Raw genomic sequence first — 24,742 nt, 5'->3', positions numbered from 1 at the left:
CAGTGTGTTGCTTCTTCTTCTTTCGTTTTTTTTGTTTTGTTTTGTTTTTAAACATAAAACTCCCTAAAACTGGAAGCAATACTAATACATGAACAGTATTTGATCCTGGTTCAGACATTGTAGTTTACCCAGTTAGGACCAACCTGGGTTTGCTTGATGAATGACTAGATGTTACTGTGAGTCACAGATTACTAAACTGCTTTTATAATGAATTTGACATTTTAGTCATCATTTAGAAACTGCAGAAAGATGAAGGCACTTTTGAAGGTTTCCATGGAACCAGAGGATGATTACTGGCTTTTTACTGTTATTTTTAAAATGTCTTAAATGTTAAATATTTAAATGTGCGCTATCGGCCCTGCTGCCAACCTGTGGTCAAAATTTCCTGAATTTCCTGTAATACAGTACCTCCAACTGAGTTTGGAAGGGGAAAAGAAGCAAAAAACAGGTTGTGTGCTTGCTCAAAAAGATCTGTGCAGCTATGTCTTTTTTTTTAAATCAACCAACACTTAATATATACACACTAAAACCACTTTATGTCCTTATCACACACACTTTATGTGTGTGTCTATGTGTATATATACATATCGGCCCCGCTGACAACCTGTGGCCAAAATTTCCTGAATTTCCTGTATATATTATCACATCCTCTTCCTTTACAAAAACAGAATAATAAATGTGTTGTGCAGACTGTGTTAGTAAAGTAACCTCGAGTTTGGTTTGTTTATAAGTGTGAAGCTCAATGTGAAGCAGTGGAACACTAATAGTTTTTTTTTCTTTTTTTTCAGTTACAGTGGAGTAACATATTTTTTAAACTGATTTTTAGTCTTCTTCTTCTTCTTTCAAGTTGTTCCCAGCCTATCCCTAATGTCCTCCTCTGTTACACCAATCATCTACATATCTTCTCTCACCACTTCCATAAATCTCTGTGCTTATCTTCTTTTCCTCCTGCCTTGCAGCTCCATATGTCCTTTGTTCAACATATCCACCATCCCTCCTCTGCACATGTCCAGAGTATACCCAACCTTGCCTGTCCAGCTTTGTCTCCTAATCACTCAACCTGAGCTGTTTGCAGGTTGCTCCGACAAAAAATGAACCTTATTTTACCTTTATCACCCGAAAGTCTCTTATGGGCTCCTCCCTCTAGTTTTTGAGCCACACTTCTATTTTTAAATGCTCTGTGTGCTGATAAATTCAAGGAGGAAACGCGCTGTCAAAGAAAGATTTGCACAAGAGTTGATGGAGAGGAGCTGTGGATGCCTCAGGCTCAGCGGTCTGAAATGTTGTGCTTTGTAGATTGTAAGGAGATTGAAACTGGGTGCCTTGCCAATGTATATGTATTAGAGAGAGTCTGAAGTACTGACAATCTTAGAATTAGGGTGAGCCCCATGTATGGATTTTAAAGAAGGGGAAAAAAAGAAAGAAAAAAGAATCAGTCAATGTATTATGTAATATATTGTAGAATTATATGCAAATTATACAGGTAACTATAATTTCTCTATATGTATATTTTAATGCATTTGATAATAATCACAACAGCAAGACTTACATACTGTAAGACAAACACTTAAACATAACAATAAAAATGAAAAGTGCTAAGCAGATTGATATTGTTGAGGTTATTGTTGTTGTTGTTGTTGTTTTATTATTTGTTGTTGCTAATAAGAATAAACAAATATCCACGTGTTTTGTGTTATTATTAATCGCCACACACCTAAATCCTACTTGCCACAACCTTTCAGCGCCTGTAGGGGGCACCAGAGCTAATGGACTCGATGTTTGCGCTCGCTTGCATCAGAGCAGAAAAAGAAGCAAAGGGCGGCCTTCAGCGATATCCCACATTTAGCCAAGTTCTTTTAGCTTTAACGAAAAATCACTTTCCCTCCCTTTAGATAGCCGATGTAAGGTTTGTGCGGAATAAAGGCTCATTCATGTAAGTGTGAACGACAGCTACTTCTTATCCATTTCTTTGATATTTATTGTGTGTTAAGCTACAGCTAAACGGCTACACCTCGCTATTGTTTGCGTTGAGGAACTAGTTTAACTTAGGCATGCCTATGCTTTGTTAGGTTCAGTCTACTTCCTAGAAACTTAGGCGAGTAGCGTCGTGTTTTTGCTAACGTCCGCGTGTTTCCAGCATCCATAGAAGACGTCTGTTGTATCACTTCGGTATATTTTGGAACAGTATGAAAATTGCTAATATTTGCTAGCCGATGATGATGGCTGGTGAGAACTGGACGGTCCCTGGCCGCGGGTAACACACGTGCGCTAACTGTTATGCGCCCATTATCGGACATATCCACGAAGCGCTTTCCCTCCTCTCCTGTAAAACTTTGTTGAAATGAATGTATTCTCCACACTGTGCTGTCTTCATATAGAGGAGAGTGCTTAGTGGCTAGAAGAAGAAAAAAACGTGTCTAAACACAAAAGCACTGCAATAATAAAGTTAATTTTGGTCCGACCGTTAAGTTAATGGAACATAACGGGTGACTGTCTAAAGCTAGTATAACCGTCCGCATGACTCGGGAGCAGCCCATATTCCCTTCCGATTAGCAACCACAATTAAGAAGTGCCTTTGAAAATGTTTATAAATGACACCTGATATCATGTTATCTATGAGCATCCAGGGTTGACTGCTTCATTTACCGGGTTTATGCGCCGTGGCCGCAGTACTGTCAGAAGGTGATAAATGCTCGAATACTTACGCACATTGTTTAGCACACAGTGTGCATTCTTTGTTGATGAAATTCGTGACAAACCCCAAATATTTACACGAGGCAATGAGCTGTCCGATGATGGAGCGCTTGATTTCAGATGCTAAGTTTAAATGGGTCCTAACGGCTCTGCTTATTGTCAAACTCTTCAGGTGTGTAGATTTTGTAGCTTTCTATCGTTCTTTAACGTTATACTAACCCGTATCTGCTCTGTTGTTACTGTTATTACTTCGCAAGCTAACAAAATATTTAGCGTTACTTTCCGGAACTAAAAGCATGTCGTCATTACTAAATGCGGAAGCTAGAAATAATTGAAGGCAAGCGGCAAAGAAGCCCCTGATAAGTTGAAATCATATACTGAATGTTAACACTGAGCAAAGGAGCTTTTTAGTTAGTACAGTCTGCCCTTGTCCAGTCAATAATGAGCAGTATTTTATTTATTTATTTTGCACCTGTCATTTTAAAATACTCTACAATTTCAGGTGCTGACTAAGTAAAAGGGACAAAACACGCAAACATGTCTGGAGCGTGTCTGGACAGAAGGAGCCGCTGGCAGGAGATTCAAAAAGGCCTCCAGTTCATCCAGTAAGTGTCCCTGGTTGTTTCTTTTTTTTTTCAGTGTGTGACTGTTTTCCTTAGCCCATTTATTAGTTAGTTTTGGTCCGCTTTGGCAACTATTTTGATAATCTGATAATCATGTTATTGGTTTGTTTATACATAAAAAAAATTAGGTCTGTGAAAGTGTGGTTTTTCATACTATTATGGTTTTGCATGTGATGTCATGTGCATATTGCTCAAGAGTTGTCTGCCTCATTAGATGTGATAACCGGTAGAGATCACATCCAATAACTCGTATTTTGTTTACATATTTATATCGCTGCCTCTTCTTCATCTGGCTCCTTCACCACTACTCTCTCCTGCTCATTGGTATCTCATCCTCTTTCTCCTCACTCCTGAACTGAAGTTAGTTGCCATACTTATGCTAGAACCCTATGCTTACTTATAATAATGTTTAGTAGGTTATTCACTCACTTGACGTGTCAGGATTGCTAAACATCTAAAATGGACGAAAAGTTAATGTTAATGTTGATGTTCCCAGCTGCCGATAACCATCCTAAAGATGCTCTCTGTCATTACTTGAGCCATTTGAGAGGTGCAAAGCCTGGAAACTCATCTTAATACTTGTAAAACAGAATTAGAAAAAACAGGTACTTATCAGAAATTTAGTTATATATCATAGTTTCTCAGATGGCGTAGTGTTCAATGTCAATTAAACTAAATAATTATTGACATGATCCAACCTACAGATTAACTACCTAACGATAGGTGGAAGACGTTTACTTTTCAGAAGAAACGTTAATGTGTGAGGGGAGGGGAAAAAACTTAAGAGTGTGGCTACTTCTGTTTAATTGTTTACTCTTGCGTATCACTCATCAGCTAACAAAATTTACATAGTGTTCGCTTAGCAAGCATCATGCTGAGAAGTTTTCCGACAGGTAAGCTAACATAAACATTACTGTAAAAACTTAAACATTATCGTACAAACATTAACATAAATGAGACATCAACACAATGCACTAACTTAACTTCCTAAATCTGATCCATTCAGAGTTGACGTCACAGCTCCAGGGTGCTGGCGTTTTAAATGTTCGTGCACTGCAGTATTGCTGTCGTGGAAGGTTTGGTTTATTTGAACACTGCTTTTTAAGAGTGAACCATCATCCCTTTGTCAGCCACCCTTGAATGCAGAGTACTCTCATAGCTGAATCTGCCTTTCTTGAGTTGGAGCAGAGCTGCACTACTTGCCATCTTCCACGTGTAGTTTTTGCTGTCCCATTTGTATTTTTCCCTGTGCTTGTGGGCTTTGTTTCTAGTATTCTACTTCAGCATGTTTGGCTAGATTAGACCACTTGTAGCCTTCTTCAGTTTCAGAAGAATTGCCACCTCTGTGCATACAGCGCCTGTGGATGTTGGTATGGAATCATAAGTAGTATTGATTCTGGTGACATCCCTGATGACCCCCTACAGTGTAATCCTGTCACACAACTTGTCTGAACAATAAATATATATATACATATATGTATGCCTATAAATTAAGTAACAAATTAGGTGACAAAGATTTCTTGAGGTTTTAAGCATGTAGCACATGGCTTTATCATATGATATTACACTAATTTTGCTCTACACTCTACTCTGAGCCCCTCCCAAATGGATTAACTCCTCACCCTATCTCTAAGGGAGAAAGCTGATTTTTAACACTTGTATCTGTGGTACCGTTCTTTCAGTCACTACCCAAAGCTCATGACTGTAGGGGAAAGTAGGGACGTCAACCAGTAAAACGAGAGCTTTGCTTTTACACTCAGCTCTCTCTTCACCACAATGGACTGGTACAGTGTCCGCATCACTGCAGCCGCAGCGCCAATCCGTCTGTCGATCTCGCACTCCCCTCTCTGCTGACTCATGAGCAAGACCCCGAATACTTAAACTCCACTACTTAAAATACTTAGTCATATAACACAATACCCATTGAATGATTGTAAAGGAACAGAGTGAAAATAAAATCTTGTCATTTTAACAGTAACAGTTAGTAACAGTAACTAACAGTCCACCACAATCTCATTGGGTTATTAAGATCAGTTGGAGGTCAGAGAGACTTCAGTTTTGTTTCTAGCTTCGTATTCAAGCATCAGGCAGAATTCCTTTATGACCACATATTGTTTTAGAGCTGAGCAAAGCAGTTTAGCTTTTCATTTCATCTAATCCACCAAGGGCAATTTGTTTTAAAACAAATGCGATACTTAAAATACTATGGTGAATGTCGTCACTGTTTCATAGTGTGCGTGTAAAGTTGACAAAGATGAATGAAATAGGTCTGCCACTTAGATTTGTTCACACAGAATCATTAAATACTTAATTGTTCAAAAACAATGGGCGAACTGGTATTTTGTTGTATGCAGAGGAGCTCATCATGCCGTGGTTGAAAGGACTGCCTAGAATATATCGCCCTCCTAGTCCACTGTTTAAAAGAAGGAATGCAACTCTACATACCAGGCAGCAGCTGAAGTGGAAAACAGCCTTTGAGAAAAAAAACAAAAACTTTTCCATGATAGCATTTAATGGCACAATGGAACCTTTTAGTGTAGCAATTTATCCAGCTAGTTTAACATTGCATCAAATAATTGATGACTGTTGATGTGTTGATGATATTAAGCTTGATAATGACTGTAGGTCTGTGTTGACCTCTAAATGAAATGTAGGTTGTGAACTGCTTGGTCAGAGATCAGTATTTTATTTGGTCTGTTAGAAACAATAAATTGTGACATAAACCGCACCCTGATTAGAATCATAATACAATTTTACTTCCTGCCAGTCACTACTGGTTAGTATAACTTAACAATACAGGAAGACTATCGATCGATCGATTGATTGATAGATAATTTTCACATATACAAGGGTGAATGCTTGTTCTCAAGGGTGAATGCTTGTTCACAATGGGTTGTTGACTTACTTGTCTTTGCTCTCAGCACCTGCACCCACACCAACCTATTGAACCAATGTCTCATACAACTACGCTTTCCTCTCCCAGTGCATCAAGTTTAGATCTGTTTTGTTTTTGTTTTTTTAGTGAAGAATATTACACGTGTTGTATGCATTCATCTGATCTGATCTAATATGAAAGCTCTGCCATAACATGCCTTCACATATATAATAATGTTCATTAGTGTTGACATTTAAAATCAAGTGTTTACTAATCTTAATGGGATTTGAGGTTCATAGTGGGGTTGAATTGGACTGCATTTTGAGGCATTCCTACTATTTTGTTCCCCATTACGAAGTATGGGAAAGACCCAATGCTTGATTTTTTTATTATGTAATAAGAGATAGACATGAACAGGGTTTACATGGCTAAGAATAGGCTTTTGGTGGTTGAATATGCACATAGGCACTAATTGGTCTTTATATAGTTGAGGCGGAGTGTTGCTTCACTTAACAGAAGTGTTTACATTTTCTTGTCACATTAAATTGTACAAACATGATCTGTCATTGTGTACATTTTCCTAATGGTAAACTACATGATTTAAACCAAACCAGTAGATGGTTTGGTTTCAGTACAGTTTTTAGGATGTTTTACTTAAAAAAAAAAAAAGAAAACAAAATCAGTGCAATTAATGTAATTTACAGTCTCTCACACATCCATAATTTATTTAATGGCTGGCACTTTGTAATTTCATTTATTTTCTTTCTTTTAGATCAACCCTTCCGTTTCCTGGGAGTCAGGAGCAGTATGAGGTAAGCAATGTAAATTTGAATGGACGGTGACCCAGTTTTCATCTTCCATCAAAATTTGATCTGAGTTAAACAAATTTGACGTCATTTTAATTTATTGGGTAAAAAAATAAAAGGCAACATGTAATTTCATGCATCTGTGTAAAGACGTATTACTATATTACTGCACTTTGTATGTTTTGTTTTATTTGGATTTTTAAAATTTTCCAGGTGTTCATAAAGGACCTTGTGTGGAACCTTTTTGGTGAAGGAAACGACGTGTTTAGAGAAGGAGAATGGACAAAATCCATCGAGATGTATACTGAAGCACTGAATATAGCAGATTATGCTGAATCAGAAGATATCTGTGTTCAAACAGGTTTACTAGAAAAGCTGTATGCAAATCGAGCTGCAGCATACCTAAATATTGTTCCGGTAAGTTGTGAGCACGACACTGATCACAAGTCACTTTCAAACTTTGCTCTTAAAATTTACATATTAGTTTTGTTAGTAAAATGCATAATGGTGAAAAGGAAAACTCTAAGGATAAGGTACTGTACTAAAATTTGGGATGTGAAAAACAAGCTACATTATTGTTTGGTCTGTTTGTGCTGTTGGCAAAGTGATATACTTAATCATATTGAGATAATACAGTTAAATATAGTTACTGCCCATTTTTTGTTGCTCCCCTGCTCTGCTGTGTAATTGTTATTGTAGTCTGTTGGTAGGTGGTTGCTATGACATACGTCATGCACTATTCAACTTTTGTGGATGGAAAGAGATGTTATGAAATTAAAATGACAGAATGCTTTAATAAGGTTTCTTAGGTGCATAAATGCTAGAAATGGGTCATTTTAACCCAGTGGTATGTGGTTGCTAGGCAGCATGATAATGTCATTGTCTGCCATGTAAATAAGAAACTTCATGGGTTTAAGATTTATCTGTGTGCCAAATTTGGTTGCTCAACTGATTGCCAAAGCAATTTGGTAGTGAAGGAATACAAACAGTGTGTTCAGATTGAATTCAGACTGCATTGACAGGAGAAAGTTTCCTCTGTAAGTAAGATGGACACATTCCAGAGGCTCGGCACAGTCTAAATGCAGTCCAGAAAGTGTAGCAATGTCTCTCTGGAACACATCATACTACACTCACCATATTCCTTCTGGGACTTAATCACTGCTCTGAGCTCATCCATGATATTGTCCAGGGTCATCGCATTCCTCGTGATGATAGCTGGTACAGACGGTTTATATTTCCCCCTGTTTAACCCTGTGCTTAGCTCCTCTGAAAACATGTAGTTTTTTTCCATATCTCTTCTGGAATTAAATTCCTCGCTCTGTACAGAAATCAGTGCATTCAGCTAGTGAAGATTCTTCATTGCCATGAGTATAATGCAAAGGAAAATCACAAATAGACTTGCAAAACTTGACATTTACCCAAAAAGTAACCATTTCACCTTTGCATCAAACAGTGAGCAATGAAAATCGACTTTATTGTGTGATAAAGTCAACAAAAATAAAAGCTCCTGCAACTTCCATTCAGTGCACAAAACACAGTTTTAAGTTACAGATTAGTAGAGGTGGATGGTGATGACCATGTTATGTTTTAAGGGCTTCTTACAAGTTATTTTATCTCTGTTGTATAAAACAGATGATCTGTCATTGACATTGACATAATGTTAGAATAAAATCTGAATTAAATTCTTGAACTCTGGCTTCAGAGTACCATTTCACTGTCCTGAGTGTCCCAGGAGTTCTACTAAAGTGAAGCATTACCTGGCTTTGCTATTGCATGTTCTTTTGTACATTGCCAGTTAAACGTGCATTAGTGTAACTAAAGGTTTTCAAATATTAACTGAATTGCTAACTCGCTGTAATGCTACACTTTGCATTTCCAGTTTGACACCCCTTAACATTAGGGGGTTGGGGGCTTAACTTTGATAACCAGGTTGATTTTTGCCATATATATAGATATATATAGATATCTATCAATCTATCTATCTTATCTATCTGATTCATTCTTTTGGTCTTTATAAAAACACATCCAAGAGTTCTGTGCTGCACTGTTGAAGCTGACATTCTAGATTGATTAGATTTTGGACAGTGATCACGTGCTGCTTTTAACTTTGATTTAAATTGAAATGGTTAGTCTTGCTCTAAGATAATAAATTATAGTGTATGTCATGTATTAAATCCATTTGAAACTAGGTGAAAACGTATAACAATACACCAGAAAGGTGTAGGTTTCATGCATCAAAATGTAACTTGGTAATGGGAGAGACTGGGTTCCAGTAAATCAGACTGGTGGAAAATCAACCCTACTTTCCTGTTAGTGTGTTTGCCTGTATTGAGTGATGTTACATGGCAGTAAAACCACTCTGCTGTCTTCAAGGAGGCAAAACAACACACCACACCCTTACCTGAGTCAACTCACTGAACATGTAATGTCAATTTATGACACAGGAAACTTTTGTTTTGTGCACACAGACCATGCCTCAGTATGACTATTCTTACTCTGTAACATGTTTTTTTCCATAGGGACTCTATGACCAAGCACTAGAAGACTGTGAAAAGGCTCTCCGGTTGAATGAGGGCAACTACAGAGCTCTGTACAGAAAAGCAAAAGCCTTGAAAGAGTTGGGGCGACATCAAGAGGCCTATGAGGCTGTTGCCAAATGCTCTCTAGCAGTGCCTCAGGTAAGGAGGCCCAACCCCCCCCCCCCTTGTGTTTTTGTTTGTTTTTCTCCTGGGGATTCCCGTGGATAAGTTAGCTAGTAATTCTCGTACTGGATATATATAGAGGATACACCAAATGACTGCTTTAGCAAATGAGTGGGACTTAAGAAAGTTTCATAGACTGATATACCCCGGTGATTAGATAATTAGCTATCGGTTTTGCTTTCTGCCATCTTAATTTACTGATTTCTCTTCCTTTCCTACAAATAGTGCTCAAATGTCAGTTCAGGAGAAGTTTTAAATTTCCAAATGTTGCGAAATCACTGAACTCCAACTGGTCATGGCAGATGGCCACCCCTCCCCAAGCCTGGTTCTGCTGGAGGTTTCTTCCTGTTAAAAGGGAGTTTTTCCTTCCCACTGTTGTCAAAGCGCTTGCTCATAGGGGGTCATATGATTGTTGGTGTTTTCTTTGTTTCTTTGTGTTCTTGCAGGGTCTTTGTTACAGTATAGAGCTCCTTGAGGCTAATGTTGGCGCTATATAAATAAAATGGGATTCAAATGGATAATGAGTTATTCATACTTAATGTTGTGAAATGAAAACAATACTGTGCTTTAAGTGTTATGAGTGCATAAATGCTAATAAGGCCTGACTTAGATTTCTGTGGGGAGTCTTTACAGTTTTCTTTACAACTAAACCTACATAAATGGCTGACATTGTCGCAGGTATTTATGTTTGTGCTGGTGCTTTGTGTTAATTATCTTGTGGTTGTGTCCCAGCTGATAGAAATAAATAAAATGCTGGAGCTTTATTTCCCCCTGGGTCTCCCTTCTTTCTGGAGATTTATGCTTCAGCAGGAAAAATACAGTATCTATGTCGTAACTACAAACCGCTCTAACGGCATAGCCTTACGTACACCGCCCGAGAGATGTAACTACATGTCAAGTTGGCACAGCCTCAAAATATTGTCATTGGCCTGTTCATCCTTGTTTCCTCCCATGCATTTCTATCTGTTTTTTTGCTGCAGTTTTTGAATTTATCAGTGAGAGGATAAAAATCATCATCTCAATATAAGGAATAGCAACCATAGCATCAACATAAGGATTCACAAATGTCAGCAAATTCTTGAAGGGTAATCGTGGCAATTGTGGTATACGAGGGAAATATACAAAGATGTGGAAAAGCGTGAGGGACAACACTGTTAGTCCCTGAAGGGGAGAAAAACCTGACCATAACAAAGGCCTGCTTTAGACTTCCACAGGTAGACTTTGTACAGCGCAGAGACCATAGGGTTTTATAGGAGTTTGAGGTTATGAAGTAACTGAAGCATAAATCACCAGTAATTGGACATTTTAGCCTAATGGTAGGTGGTTGCTTGGCCACATGGCCTATATGACATAGAAGCACCTTCAGGGGCAGACATACCTATATGCCAAGTTTGTCTGCTTAACTGTTGATCGTGTAGGAGTATTTTGCAGTCAGAGATTTTAAAGATTTTGTTATAGTAAGTCAGAGTTAGAGATCAGTTTCATAAAAGGTGTATTGTGCTATATAAACCACATACCGTAAGTATGAATATGTGCCGTTACATTCACTGGATCTTTGTAGTAAAGGTATAAAAGTAGTAATTCTACATGCGTGCTTTGAATCATCATAGATAATATAAAAAATGAAGAAAATTTGGTCTGTAGTCAGATTGTTGTCTACCTCCACCCACACCCATTTTTTCCCCTAACCTCTGTACACATTTCAGGTACAGAAATTTTCTTTGCTTGAAGGACTGCAAATGTAACCTTGGATACAAAAAATGTCAGGAAGGCTTTGTGTTACAGCCGTGCTTTAAGAAGCTCTGCTTTATAAAGTAGTGGTCTCAACTACACCATCGCACCATGTTTCTGCCCTGTATTTGTATAGAATACTATGAATGGAGGGGGGGGTGTGTATCTGTCAGATTTAATTTTAGATAGACTCTCCAGGTTGGTGAAATAGTGCAGCGAAAGATTTCGAGAGAAAAAAAAGTCTTAATTTAACATGAATAGCATGTAGGAGATTATTAATAGCTGTAAAACATAAAGAATCAACGACAGTAACTGTCCTGTGTTGTTTCCCCAGGACTCCAGTGTCACACAGCTGACTCAGGACCTTGCCAAAACTTTGGGGTTGAAAATCCGTAAAGCTTATGTGAGGAGTAAGGTATGGATGTATATCCGCTTATTAAGCAATGACATACAAACCCTGCTTCCAGGTCCAAGCTCCAACTGTGTTCATTAAGGCTGTTCTCTTTTTTTACACGTTGCAATGCCCTGTATATTGTTTTATTTATTTATAAACAAACCCCTTAAAAAATCCTGTGATTGTAGTATGCTTCTTTAGCTGTTCATTAGCACAGTTCATCTGCGTCACATCTTTAGGCTTAGTTTTTAAAACCCTGTGATGTAACTGTTCTTCACAAAAGAATATCTCTGAGGCTCAGTAGGTGCATGACTAACCCTGTGTTGTGGATCGATCATCACAGGCATTCTCTTGACTGAAGTTTGGTCTGTTTTCAGCATCTCTTTCACTGCCATATGATTGCATTTGTCTCTGCCCAACAGGGACACTCACCTTTAAGAAAAACTTGCCGTTCATCCTCCATTCCTGTTTAGTTTTCTGTCTCCATTGATGTTCAAAGAGAGAGCAGAGCTGCACGTTTAAGTTTGCTTTTTAGAAATCCCTCAGTCAGAACAAGGTGGATCAACTTTAGATGGAAACTAGCAAGCTAACTTCCTGCTAACTTCAGGTTCCATTACACTTAAATCCTGTAAAGCCCCTTTTTCATGGATACCTGGATGTTAAACTTTATCGTAACACGTGGGAGAGGAACCACACAGAACATTTTATTGGCAATTTTTAACTCCAGTGTTTGTTTGAGTTTGGACCTGGAAATGGATAATGATGTCAGACTTAAGAGGCAGCAAAAATATTTGACATAAACATGTAATCCCTGCAATCCAAAAGCTCAGGCTTCAGAGTGCACTAAAAGTTGATCTTGAGTCAGATTTTACAACTTTTGGCTTAATTTGATGCTAATCAGTTGCTTTGCTTACTACAGTTGTCCCTGTCTGTGAGACAGTTGTCCCTGTCTGTGAGCCCACACCTGCTCTACACACATACTCCACCCAACCACCTGTTGTTTAGACTTTCTGTTTACAATGGAATAGCCACTCAGAACAAAGTTTGCTTAAAGGAAAAGGAGCTAAAACTGCTCTGTCCAAAAATTAAATGCAGAGCTTGGAGTATAATGGGTCCCCGGTTATGGTCAAAACAAGTAAAACCACTCTGATTCGTGGAGGTGGTTTTCAGTGAATTGCTGTGTTAATCGAATGATAAGGAAGTGAATTCATAAAAAGATTTTATTTATTTATTTTACAGCCTGCCTTGAATGTTTTGAGAGGATCAAGTTATCAAGATGCGTCATGTGACAAGGTAAGCAACCTCAGCCACACAAAAGAAAATATGTAGCAGTAGTTTTTCAAGACACAAGGTGATCAATAACAATTTGTATTTTCCAGTTTTCTTATGGCTCAGATTCGGTTGAAAATATAGAAATTGGTAAGTTTCGGTCCTTGATAACCTTTTTATTTGCATATCAAAAGATGCCAGGGCTAAAGTCACTCAATCTGTCCACCCTGTTATGTGTTTTTTAGAAGTGCCTCAGTTAACCCAGGATAGCAGTGTTTTGAATCCAGGACCAGCTCCCATCCAACCTCCGGTGGCAGTGCACCTACCTCTGAATGAAGCAGTGGTGGATGAACTCCCCTCTACCAACAATATTTCATCTGTCCCCTCATCTGAACCTCCGGGCTTCGAATCCGTCGCCCTGCCTGTGTCTGCGTCCACGTCCGATCCCCTCCCTGCGCTCACATTCGTAAATGGGTGCCGAGCCAGTAAGCCTTACCCAATTCTTGATACTAGTCAAGATTTTGATACGGACATCATTGGGGACGACCTAGATGATCTTCTGGACCAAGCTGGCCCCGAATCTACTATGGTTAGTTAGCAGAATCCCTGGCGAATAAATACGACAGTGAGTTTAGATTTGAACAGACGTGTGACTTTCCCTAATCTCCTCTGTCAGGTTATTCCTACGGTGAAGGGGCCTCTTCCTTTACCTGCCAGTATTGCCTCAGGCAGTTCCATGTCAAGTGCATTCCTGATGCCATCGCACATCCACCCTTTTCTCCCCAGTGGTCCACATCAGTGCACTGTAACGCTGCCGCCTCTCTATCACAAGTCGGGGTCAAGTGCATATTTTGGTATGGACACTTTTGACTCCATTTCACCACCACTGGACTCTCTGGATAGTCTCAGCATATCAGACTATAAACCAGGTATGCTACTTCACCTCTTTACTTGGGTTCAGATCACTATTTCTCCATCTGTATCAAATACACAAATAAGCATTTTTCCCCTCCTACTGTCGCAGTTTCAGATTATGCTCCAAGTGCATTCATTCCACAGGTAATTACTGTTTATCAATAATATCGAACCATCATCAGTTCAGTCTTTGTTACAGGCTCATATCACATTGTTTTTCTTTGTTATTACAGATCAACAATAATGACACCCCAATGGGGATGGCTGTGGGTATGCCTGATGTGAAAGGCCTCCCTGCTGCTGTTGATTTAGCAAAGAACCCCCTAGCTGAAACACATGAATTCAAACAAGCCTGTTCAGTGTGCTATGTCAAAACTGGTGAGGAATTGTTTTGACAGTACACTTATTTAACTGTCTGCTTTTTGTTCTGCTGTAAGCTCAAATTTGTCACCGTCTTTGAGGATGGGATGGGAAGTAGGGTTTGGTGTAACTTGTTTCATATTTTCTCTATTCACAGGGCCTGGTGTGTTGGATTACACACTTCATACGGAAGACCATAAATGCAAAAAGGATGTATTACTTGGCAGAATCAAGCATTTGCCAGACAAAACGTGGAAGCTCATTCGACCCAGACCAACAAAAACTCAATATGTTGGACCTTATTACATTTGCAAAGGTTAGTTATTGATTGATTTATTGATTGTAAATTCCTTTGTCGCAACCTGTTTCATTCACCGGTGTCCTGTAAGTTTTAGCTATCACCCTTGGTTAACACACCTGAATCAAATGCTTAATTCATTACCAGGCCTCTGGAGAACTGCAAGACATGTTGAGGAGGTAATTTAGCCATTTGAATCAGCTGTTGGATCAAGGACACATCTAAAACCTGCAGGACACCGGTCCTTGAGGCCTGGAGCTCTCCACCCTTTCACTAAATCAAAACATCAATTTACCTTTGTTTTGACAAGAATTATCTGAATTATCAAAGCTCTTTTTGCACATTTGTTTTGTTACAGTGGGCATATTTTATTATGTTCATTTTCAGCTCCACATTCTTATTGTTTGATAACTTGGCAAAATAACCCTTAATTATCATATACCAAGCTCACGAGTTCATTCCTAATCAAGCCAGTTTTGCTCCTCTCCCTTTAAGACTACGCTGTCTTTAAACTTTCTTCTGATTGGTTGCCACTCCCAAATAGAAGTTTGGTCTGTATTTTATTTGATCATCCACCATTTTAACTGTAAACATGACATAGAAAATAAGGAAAAGCTTAAAAGCCCCACTTTAAACTTGAATCGTTTACCACCTTTTTACAGAGACTGAATAAGATAAGATAAGAAATCCCTCTTAGTAGGTCGCATTCCCTCTTTGCTTGTTTACACTGACACAAACAAATGTGGTGTAATGCTGTCCCAGTGTGTGTTTTCAGAAAGCATGCCAGCATTCTGAAATCAGAGGCATGACGTGTATTACAACAGTGTCAGTGTCTAGTGTAGCATGTCCCCCCTCACTGGCTTTCTCATGTACACAGATGTCAGTTCAGCTCTGTGACTAAGTCTGCCTCTGGCTTAAAGGAGCAACAACAATATGCCCCATTCCCTCTCTGTACCTTTCATTCAGAAAAGCAAGGCAGGAAAAAATCATGCAACAGCACTGCTATTTCCTGTGTTTTAGTTTACCTACTTATCCCTACAGAACATGTACACATTTATCTCCAGAGGAACACCTGTAACATGCTTTATGACTGACACTTTGCTTCTAGCACTCATTATGATAATAAAACGTGACCTTGCGTGTTGCAGAGGTGGCTGTTGGAAAAGATTGCTTGTATCCTGGCCACTGCACATTTGCATACTGCCAAGAAGAAATTGATGTTTGGACTCTGGAGCGGAAAGGATTTATCTCCAGAGAACTGCTCTTCGATCCTTTTGGCCCAAACTCCAACGTCAGGTTGACTGTTCCCAAGATCTTGCAGGAGCATCATGGGATATTCATGTTTCTCTGTGGGGTATGTATTTTGATTTTGTGTCTTATCCAAAACTAGTGTGGATGTATGCAAGGCAGGACCAGTACTTCTGGTTAAGTTATATGGAAGTGCCAAATCTTCGCTTTAAAAATTAATATTTTCGGTTCAGTGTTTTAAAAGTAATTGGACATACAAATTCAAGGGGGAAAAACATCCTCTGATGTTATTTTGTTTTTTCCTTGTGAGTTGAGGAGAAAATCTTTGGCCTCGTTGTAGATTGATTCTTTTGCTCAAATATGTTAAATGCAGAAAACAATGCAGACAGTTACGAAATGAATAAACTGGCTCATTTAACCACAGCAGTAAATATCTTTTTCATTTTCATTGGAATGGAATGCGAGAAACTTTTTCTGCTGCTCACGTTTTATAGGTTATCAAAGTATGTATAGCATAAAGGTGTATATATAGTTTATTGTCTTGTTAGTTTAATGCCTAAAACAGATATTTTATGGGAAATGTGCTGTTCTGCAGGTGTGCTTTGACCACAAACCCAGAATAATCAGCAAGACCAACAAAGATGACCCTTCACTTTGTTCTCATCCTGTGACAAAACATGACTTTGAAGATCATAAGTAAGTGAATCACCATTTCAGCACATGAAACAATCTTCATTTTATTTGTGACTTAAAGGATTTACCCTTACAGTGTTTAGATCTTAGAATATGAAGATATTCTGGAAATATATAAGAATTATCAGATCACTCTGTTTCTTTTTGAAGGTGCCTGGTCCACATTTTGAAAGAGAATACAGTCCGGTATTCCAAAATAAGACCCTTGAGTCCCCATTGCCAGCTGGATCTTTGTCGCCACGAAGTCCGGTACGGTTGCGTGAGAGAAGATGACTGTTTCTACGCCCACAGCCTCATCGAGCTGAAGGTCTGGATGATGCAGCATGAGCTTGGTAAGACTATTCTTTGAAAATGATACAAGAACTGGGTGGTATTGCGTCTGAAATGCTCCCTTTTTCCCATAAAAGATGCTAATTTTAAATGCTATGTTTCCAAATATAAATCAAATTACATGTATATTTGGTTTTCTGGATTACACAGGTATCACTCACGAAAACATTGTCCAAGAGGCTAATAAGTTTTGGAATGCAACCGCTTCATTGCAGGGAGCTCAGGTAAAACCAGTGTTTGTTTTTTCCTTTCTCTACATTCTCATTCTCATACATAAAATAATAATAAGAAAAATTTTATTGATCCCAAAGGAAAATTCCTGTCTCTGACATATGAATTTAATGGTTAAGTGTAAAACATTTCTGTTTTACATTTAACAGTAAGGAAATGAAGAACCTATATTTTAGACAGATTTTTGCTCTGAATTAAAGTTACAGTGGGGGAAGTAATTGTTTGATGCTCTGCTGAATTTCTTTTTTTGCTCAAAAAGAAATTAACAGTCTCTAATTTATATAGTATATTCATTTTAATGGAGACTAAATTTCAATCAAACAAAAAATCGATTGCATAAATTGATTTGCATGTCATTGAGTGAAATAAGTATTTGATACCCTACAGCCCAAACAGAATTCTGACTCCCACAGATTAGGCAAACAGCCATTTAGTCAGTTACAGATACTTGTGCTCTCACAGAGAGCCCTTTTCCACTAGTATGTACTTGGGTCAGCTCAGCTTAACTCAACTCAACTCAGTTTTAAGGGCTTTCCATTAGGTGATAGTACTTGGAACCAGGTACCTTTTTTAGTACCTACTTGGCTGGGATTTCAAGCAATCTGAGGCAGTCTGACAATGTGACCGCATGCCACCGATTGACGTCACTCGATCAGTCATGAGAGCGTCTCCTTTATGAAAAGAAAAAAAACACAGCCATTTTTGAAACCCGGCAACAAGGGAAATGGCTACCAAAAAAACAACACCATGGTCCCTATATACACCAACCAGCAGGTATGCCATCTCCTGGATGCCCTCCATTGTTGTGGTGTTTGTGTTGCATACAAATGACATCATAGGACTTTCAGCTACGTTGCTATAACGACCCCATGCACATTTAATTGGTGCTCAGTTGTAATGGAAAATGTCTTAAATCAAGTAAGTACTAGTGGAAAAGGGCTAAGAAATGTCTTCCATTACAACCTTTCCACCACCAAGACCAAAGGGCTGTCAGAGGATGTCACTGACAAGACTGTAGACCTGCACAAGGCTGGAAAACTATCAGCAAAAAGCTTGATGGGAAGGTGACAACTGGTGGTGAAATTATGGGATTAGGATGATCATGTTGGTGGAACAGCCCAAATGTAAATGGGAGGAGCTTGTTAATAATCTGAAGGCAGTTGGAACTGCAGTTACCAGAAACAGCATTGGTAACACACTACACCATTATGGATTGAAATCTTTCAGGTCCCTCAAGGTCATCCTTGCTCTATAAGGCACATGTACAGGCCTGTCTTAAGTTTGCCAGTGAACCTCTAAGTGTCTAAGAGAAGGCGAGACGAGAACCTCTTTCTCTCAACCAGAGCACTGAAGATGGATAGTGGATGGGTCTTCCTGCATTGAGTAGCCTAGCCAGTCTCTAGTGCTAAATCCTATAGTAAATCTGTGGGAGCTCAAGCTTTGAGTTGCCAACCGGCAGCCAAGAAACCTAAAGGATTTAGACAGTTTCTATAGAGAGGAGTAGGCCAAAATCCCTCCTGGGATGTGTGCAAACCTGGTGACCAACTACAAGAGGCTGCAACAGGGGTTTCTCCACCAAGCTGCAAGATGTTTTGTTTGGGGATTAAATGTTATTTTACTCAGTGATATCCAAATCAGTTTATAACTTATATGTAATGTGTTTTTTATGGATTTTTGGTAGATATTCTTTCCCTCCATTAAAATGACAGTACTACAAACATGACACATTGTTCATTTCCTTGTAAGTGAGCCAACTTACTTGATCTGCTGCTGAATTTGTAATTATTTTCCCCACTCTAAGCTGTTGCCATTGTCATTAGCCTTGCACTATATACATTTATTTAATTCTTTTAGTTGTTTCATTGTTGCGAAGGGGAAATTTATATTCAGTCACAGATTTTAACAAGTCCTTTAAAATCTAATCAGCAGCTTCCCAGTGCACTGAGAAGATTTGGGCCTCCGAATCTGAAGATGATGTTTGTTTGTGGCCAGTGCTGGAGAAACGGCCAACTAAGTGAAGCTGACAAAAACAAGAAGTATTGCACAGCCAAGGCAAGACACACGTAAGTATTTGGATGTCTTTGTATGTGGGGGACTACTACAAAATATATGTCATTATTGAGTCACGCTGTCTTTCTGTCTCAGGTGGGCAAAAGACAGGCGGGTGGTGCTTGTAAGTTCCCATGAAAGGAAAAAGTGGACAACTGTAAGACCGCTTCCAACCAAAAAACCCATCCCATCTCAATTTGAGGTATGTTTCCAGCACCATTTTCCATCTTGTATTTGCCAGACATATAAAATATTCATTCTTTGTGTTTCTAATGAGAACAGATTTTGAATAATGGTGACCAAATGTTTTCTGGTCTCCGTTTAGATTTGCATGCATGTGACAGCTGGCAAGAAGTGTCAGTACATTGGGAACTGCACATTTGCTCACAGTGTGGAAGAAAGAGACCTTTGGACCTACATGAAGGAAAACAACAGTGAGTTTTGTTGAAGCGATTGGCTCTCTTAATGTGTAAAATTTAATTGGTGAATGTGACGTGGCAAACACATTTTATCCCCTCATTTAGTTGGAGATATGGATCAACTTTATGAGCAATGGCTGCAGTCTCAAAGGCCTGGCTGGGGTGATGAAACTTCCACTAACTCGGTCAGGGAGAATGGGAAACAGATCCACATGCCAACTGACTACGCAGAGGAAGTGGTGAGTTGACAAGTTAGTGGATATGAAATGTAGTTCAGAGGCATCTAGTTAATATTGTGCTCAGGGATGTTTGCAGCTAGACTATTAAATTTTGGTTCTTTCCCTAATTTGCAAGTAAAATACACTACCTGGTAGTTTAATCATTCTAATTTCATTAATGTATAACAACACGGTATTTGTGTGGATGCTATTTCACCTTGTTTTTTTAGATTGTCCCTAATTATTCCTGTTTCCTGGTGAGTTCTGCCTTTTAGATAAGGTGGCAGTTTTTAATCGACTAGTACACTAAAGTGTACTTGGACCGAGTGATGCATACATGCCAGAATACATTTGATCGCTGTGCATTATGTCCTGGCTCGCTTTTCATTTTGGGCCCAGGTGTGGTGCGACACGTAGTATGAAGGTTAACCAAGCCCAAGCATGGAACGCTTTCCTCGGTGAAAACAGAAGACCAGAAATTGCCCAAATTAAGCCAAAGAGTGCATAAAGTTATGAATCTCATTGTGTTCATGAGCGCTTGGAAGGGGTGTCTGAAAAAGAGAGTGAATGGGCGATAGAGATGGGAGCTGAGATGGTGAGAATTATACTTGGGCATAGATCCTTAAACACAATGTGAGTTTGGGGTAGAATTGAGAGGAATAGCTATGTGGGGACTGGGGTACAAGCCTGCGCTTACTTTAAGTACTCTGGGGCCAGGATTATATTTTCTGCGTCCATGTGATCGCTAAAGTCTGTGTGATGTAAATTTAGTCATCAGACTAGACTGAGTTATGAGGATGTGGATGTCTGTGTGCTTTTTGTGGCCGTGTGGATTCGTATATAAAGAATTTACATTATAATGCACTAGCTACACATGCGCCCCAGGCAGCACACTTCAGAATTATAAGCAGAAAGTCTATTTGTGTCCTATTCAGTGGAATGTAATTGAGGCTTTGTTCAGTGGCAACATCCTTAATTATGCATCCTGAATTATGAATGTCTTATTTAATTTTTTTTAAATGAAAGCAAAGCCAGTGCCGAATTTCGTTAAATGTGCCTTTTTATTTATTGGCCATGAGGTCAAAGGTCAGATCCTGTAGAAGTCCATGGAAAACTATCCCTCAAGCTGACCTCTGTAAAGGTGTTCTTGTCGAGTTTAACAAGCTCTGTCACTTGTTAAGTTTTAATGTATAGAACATTAAGTTCTTTTTGGAAATGTTGCTTATTCTAAGCATAGTGGCAATTATCCAGGGTTTCTGCTTGAATAGGTGTTAGCCAATTAGCATACGGTTTTACAATCCTATTCGGACGGCACTCGTCGCATCCAGCTTTAATTGAACAAGATGGCCAGTGTGAAAGTTTTATGTAACAGGGCTTCACCAACTAGTGGGTGATACCATGATAGCTAAATCCATCATTTATCCTGTCTTTCATGAAAGTGTTTTCATTAACAACAATGTTATTCTGTTTTTAGTGCTATTTATTGATGAAGCAGAAAATAGTAGGATCTAGTGTGTCTACCTTGCATATTTTGATGACATTTCTAAAATGTATTTATTTGTTAATTAATTAAATGAAATTGTTTCTGTAGGCTGGCAATCATTGTTGGCTCTGTGGTAAAAACTGCAACAGTGAGAAGCAGTGGCAGCAGCATATCACTTCAGAAAAACACAAAGAACGAGTTTTCAACTCTGAGGATGATCAGAATTGCTGGCAGTATCGATTTCCCACAGGCACTTTCAAAGTTTGTGAGAGGTAGGTTTATCAGACACAACGTGTACTATATGTGTCTTGTTACGAGTCTGATTGTTTTCGATGGTTGACATTTGCTGTCACTTTTTGGCAGGTTCCTCAAAGGCACGTGCACAGAGGATGACTTGTGTAAGCTGGCTCACGGGGAGCAGGAACTAAAAGAATGGAGGGAGCGCAGGGAATTCCTTTTGATGAAACTTGCCAAAGCCACAAAAGACCATCTTATAGCACCAAATGACAATGACTTTGGAAAATACAGTTTTCTGCTTAAAGACATTAAATAATGACGTGATCACAATATTCATGCACACTTGCAAATGATGCAGTATTCAGTCTCGAATCAGGTCATCTTTGAGGGCCTCTGACGTGCACAGGAAATAGCCTGATCACAGCATGATTTTAAAGGAGGGCATACAGGACAGGCCCCCTGAATGGTGGCTGTTTGCTCTGATCAGAATTACAGGAGTGTTATCATTAAAAGCAAATACTGAGTGTTAAAACACTTTCCAGAAGCTTTGCAGTGCACCATTCTGTCATACCTGAAAATGGTGGGGAGGGGGGAAGCATGAGTAAACCTTGATCAGAGTCATGTTCAGATTCTTACAGTTGACCTAAACAAAAAAATTTTTTTCCCCACAAACAGTTTGTATGTTAATGACCTTTTACTGTTTTAAGTATCAATTACTTAAATAAAGAGTTGAGTTGACATTCTTTTATTTTAATCAGTAAACATAGGTCATCTTCACTTTCCATTTATCTAATAGTGTTACCAATGTAATGGGCACCACACCAAATAAAGCTCCTTTTTTAATCCGTTTTGAAATGGCTTTTATTTAAGCATACACATGCACAATTCCTGTAACTAAATACAGAAAAGGTGTCCATCTCACTGTAATCATTATGAGAGCAGTTTCATACATTGTTGGTTATTGTATTGTCTTATAATGGTCCATATATTACAAGCCTGTATGTTGTCAGGTAACATTGTTAGAGTTGAAGTAAAATCATTTCCTACAAACTTCATTTACATTAAACACAAGTTCAGAGCAATCCTCAGTGATGGCTTTATGCACAATGGGGAGTTTTGAACTCATGTCAATACTGATGCAGTGTTTTAATAAAGAACTGAAGCATTATTGAAAAGTTTTTTTTTTTCGACCATGTTTACTTGGTTAACAAAGGTATTTGATCTGAAAAAGAGGCAAAACCTCAAAACAGTACTATTAAATACAATGAAGATGGGTGGATAACTTCATCTTGATCAAAAAACTCCAGTGACAACTTTGGATTAGGAGCCACACACACCAGTTTTCTTAATCACTTAAGCACTTGACCTCCATCAAACAAGTCCAGCAGACAGGAAAGTCATCTTTTAAGTCTGCTGAGGTAACATTTGACACTTCAGTAGTATGTAACAAGCTACAGGAGGAGGAGCACTTCAGCCCAGCATTCAGGCCAGCACCTGCTGCAAGTCATCCACCTCAAGCTTCCACATCCTTCTGTGAAGTGCAGCAAGCTCTGAGAGGTCTGCCATCTTCACTGCACGGATGACTGGCTCTGGTGAGACCGCCTGAATGATGCCCATCACCATGACATATTTCCCTGTAAGAACAGCAGCAAGTGGTGAACTGTTGACCGACAGTGATTTCAAAGGTAAATCGTGGTTGGAGAGAGAAATCCGTCGGCTTGCTGCCACAGATTTTAGGATTCATGCTCTCCTTTCAGCCTAACAAGCTGTGCACTGATGAAAACATTGACATTAACCAGGATTCTCATTAATTCAATAACAGGCCACTAATATCTGGAGTGAAAATGATCTCATTTAAAAATTGTTGTTCAACTACAGCTTTTGAACTTGTACTGTGTTAAAACTTTATTAGAATTTTAAATACAGGTCTGAGTTCATTAACAATAGTAGTTCTACGTTTTAGTTGTAATTAAAAAAAATTAAAAAAAAAAGAGCCTATCCTCTTTTTTTACAAAGCTATATTTTTCTCTTTACCCAAACACAATGTACGTCCCCTTTCTAATTGGTCCCAATAATAATGACTGAGTAACAAAAGCAGTTTATTTTCACTTACCGGTATATATGCCTGATAGCTATTAATTGTTCTCTTAGGGGGAGGTAATTTAATTATAGCTTCTGTGTGGATTGAAACAGAATCTAGCTTGGGTCTGGGTCAGTTACCTTGGGACAAGCACGGTTTCCCTTTGGGGATGTTGTTAACACCCTGAACAACGAAAGTCCCCGTCTCATCCATCAGCAGCACGGTGTCTCTGTCCTGCTGGACTTCCAGCACAGTCCCCTGCATCCACACCAGCGAGACAGGCAAAGAGCGTCCTCTGCCCAGTCTAATTACACAGCCGGCCCCGCTATCAGCGGTGCCCCAGTTCCCTGCCGCCCTCAGCTGTCCCGACAGCACTTTAACAGGCGGAGGACGTGTCCTTTCCACGTCTGTCTTTTCAACTTTGGACATCACTAACAGACTGCTGCTGCCTTCAAGCGATGGACAACTTGCAACAGCGTTTTCATTTCCCGCCTCCCCAGGAGCGCAATATTTACCGGAAGTCGTGGCAGCATTCTTTTCCGGCAATAAAATACGTCCTCGCCTGATTCCTTCAGAGTAAAAGCATCAAAACTGAACTTCAATCACAGACAGGTGAATAGGAGCCAGCATATGATAGAGGGGAAAATTCACAGATAAAGCACATTTAATTAGTCCAACTGTCATATCCGTATTGTTTGTAAGCATCACAGAGGGGATCTCTGGGCATCAGGTCCATTTGTGAATGTTACAAAGTTTTAGTCTGCTGTGATAAAGAGCTAAAAACTTGTATAGAAATCTATCCTCTATTATCACAGTCTGACAAACTGTGATAATGAATGAAATGTATAGTAGTGCATGTTTACAATCCGACAATCCTGAAGCTATATTAAAAAAATAAAAAAAATTTAAATGGACAAAATAGAAAGTGTCTCCTTTGGTATTTTTGTTTTTCTTTTAAATACTGATAGCCATTTATGCAAGATTGCTGCAAAACATGGCTTTAAAACAATTTGTTAAACTGAATTTGTGTTTGATTTGACTTCAGTTTATGCATCTTCATTATAATGGTTGTGATACTTTAATCAAA

The 24,742-nt window shown here is 38.9% G+C and overlaps 2 protein-coding genes across 4 annotated transcripts; one reads left to right on the top strand and one right to left on the bottom strand.

Annotated features, from left to right (window-relative positions):
• The first annotated feature begins 1,743 nt into the window (after positions 1-1,743).
• On the top strand, positions 1,744-22,313 carry zc3h7a (zinc finger CCCH-type containing 7A). 3 transcript variants are annotated; one of them, XM_005468800.4, is made up of 23 exons: positions 1,744-1,933; positions 3,197-3,299; positions 6,965-7,004; positions 7,212-7,415; positions 9,518-9,676; positions 11,766-11,846; positions 13,065-13,118; positions 13,205-13,244; positions 13,340-13,683; positions 13,771-14,023; positions 14,119-14,153; positions 14,243-14,387; positions 14,527-14,685; positions 15,816-16,021; positions 16,511-16,611; positions 16,759-16,940; positions 17,089-17,162; positions 19,099-19,232; positions 19,315-19,420; positions 19,544-19,652; positions 19,743-19,876; positions 21,447-21,610; positions 21,702-21,891. In XM_005468800.4, the coding sequence occupies exons 2-23, from the start codon at positions 3,232-3,234 to the stop codon at positions 21,889-21,891; spliced, it is 2,982 nt and encodes a 993-aa protein (XP_005468857.1). In that variant the 5' UTR covers positions 1,744-1,933; positions 3,197-3,231. The 3 variants fall into 3 exon arrangements, with proteins under 3 accessions (XP_005468857.1, XP_005468856.1, XP_013125056.1); XM_005468799.4 differs by having other exon boundaries at positions 1,745-1,933; positions 19,096-19,232; positions 21,702-22,313; XM_013269602.3 differs by lacking the exon at positions 11,766-11,846 and having other exon boundaries at positions 1,745-1,933; positions 19,096-19,232; positions 21,702-22,313.
• On the bottom strand, positions 22,122-24,230 carry rmi2 (RecQ mediated genome instability 2). The gene is made up of 2 exons (XM_003442058.5): positions 23,796-24,230; positions 22,122-23,209 (listed from the first exon to the last, which is right to left on the bottom strand). Exons 1-2 carry the CDS (start codon positions 24,082-24,084, stop codon positions 23,058-23,060), a joined length of 441 nt encoding a protein of 146 aa, XP_003442106.1. The 5' UTR covers positions 24,085-24,230; the 3' UTR covers positions 22,122-23,057.
• Positions 24,231-24,742: the final 512 nt, after the last annotated feature.

This window comes from Oreochromis niloticus, linkage group LG4, assembly GCF_001858045.2.
Source record: "Oreochromis niloticus isolate F11D_XX linkage group LG4, O_niloticus_UMD_NMBU, whole genome shotgun sequence".
In the NCBI taxonomy this organism is placed as follows: domain Eukaryota; kingdom Metazoa; phylum Chordata; class Actinopteri; order Cichliformes; family Cichlidae; genus Oreochromis; species Oreochromis niloticus.
Note: the sequence above shows the minus strand (reverse complement) of the source record. Positions and strands in the feature narration are given on the sequence as shown.

Excerpts from the sequence above, each read along its gene's own strand:
- rmi2 (XM_003442058.5), bottom strand. The coding sequence starts at position 24,084 with ATGTCCAAAGTTGAAAAGACAGACGTGGAAAGGACACGTCCTCCGCCT. Across the intron at positions 23,210-23,795 it reads GAAACCGTGCTTGTCCCAAG|GGAAATATGTCATGGTGATG; the intron begins GTAACTGACCCA and ends CTGTTCTTACAG.
- zc3h7a (XM_005468799.4), top strand. The coding sequence starts at position 3,232 with ATGTCTGGAGCGTGTCTGGACAGAAGGAGCCGCTGGCAGGAGATTCAA. Across the intron at positions 3,300-6,964 it reads AAAGGCCTCCAGTTCATCCA|ATCAACCCTTCCGTTTCCTG; the intron begins GTAAGTGTCCCT and ends TCTTTCTTTTAG. Across the intron at positions 19,421-19,543 it reads CCATCCCATCTCAATTTGAG|ATTTGCATGCATGTGACAGC; the intron begins GTATGTTTCCAG and ends GTCTCCGTTTAG.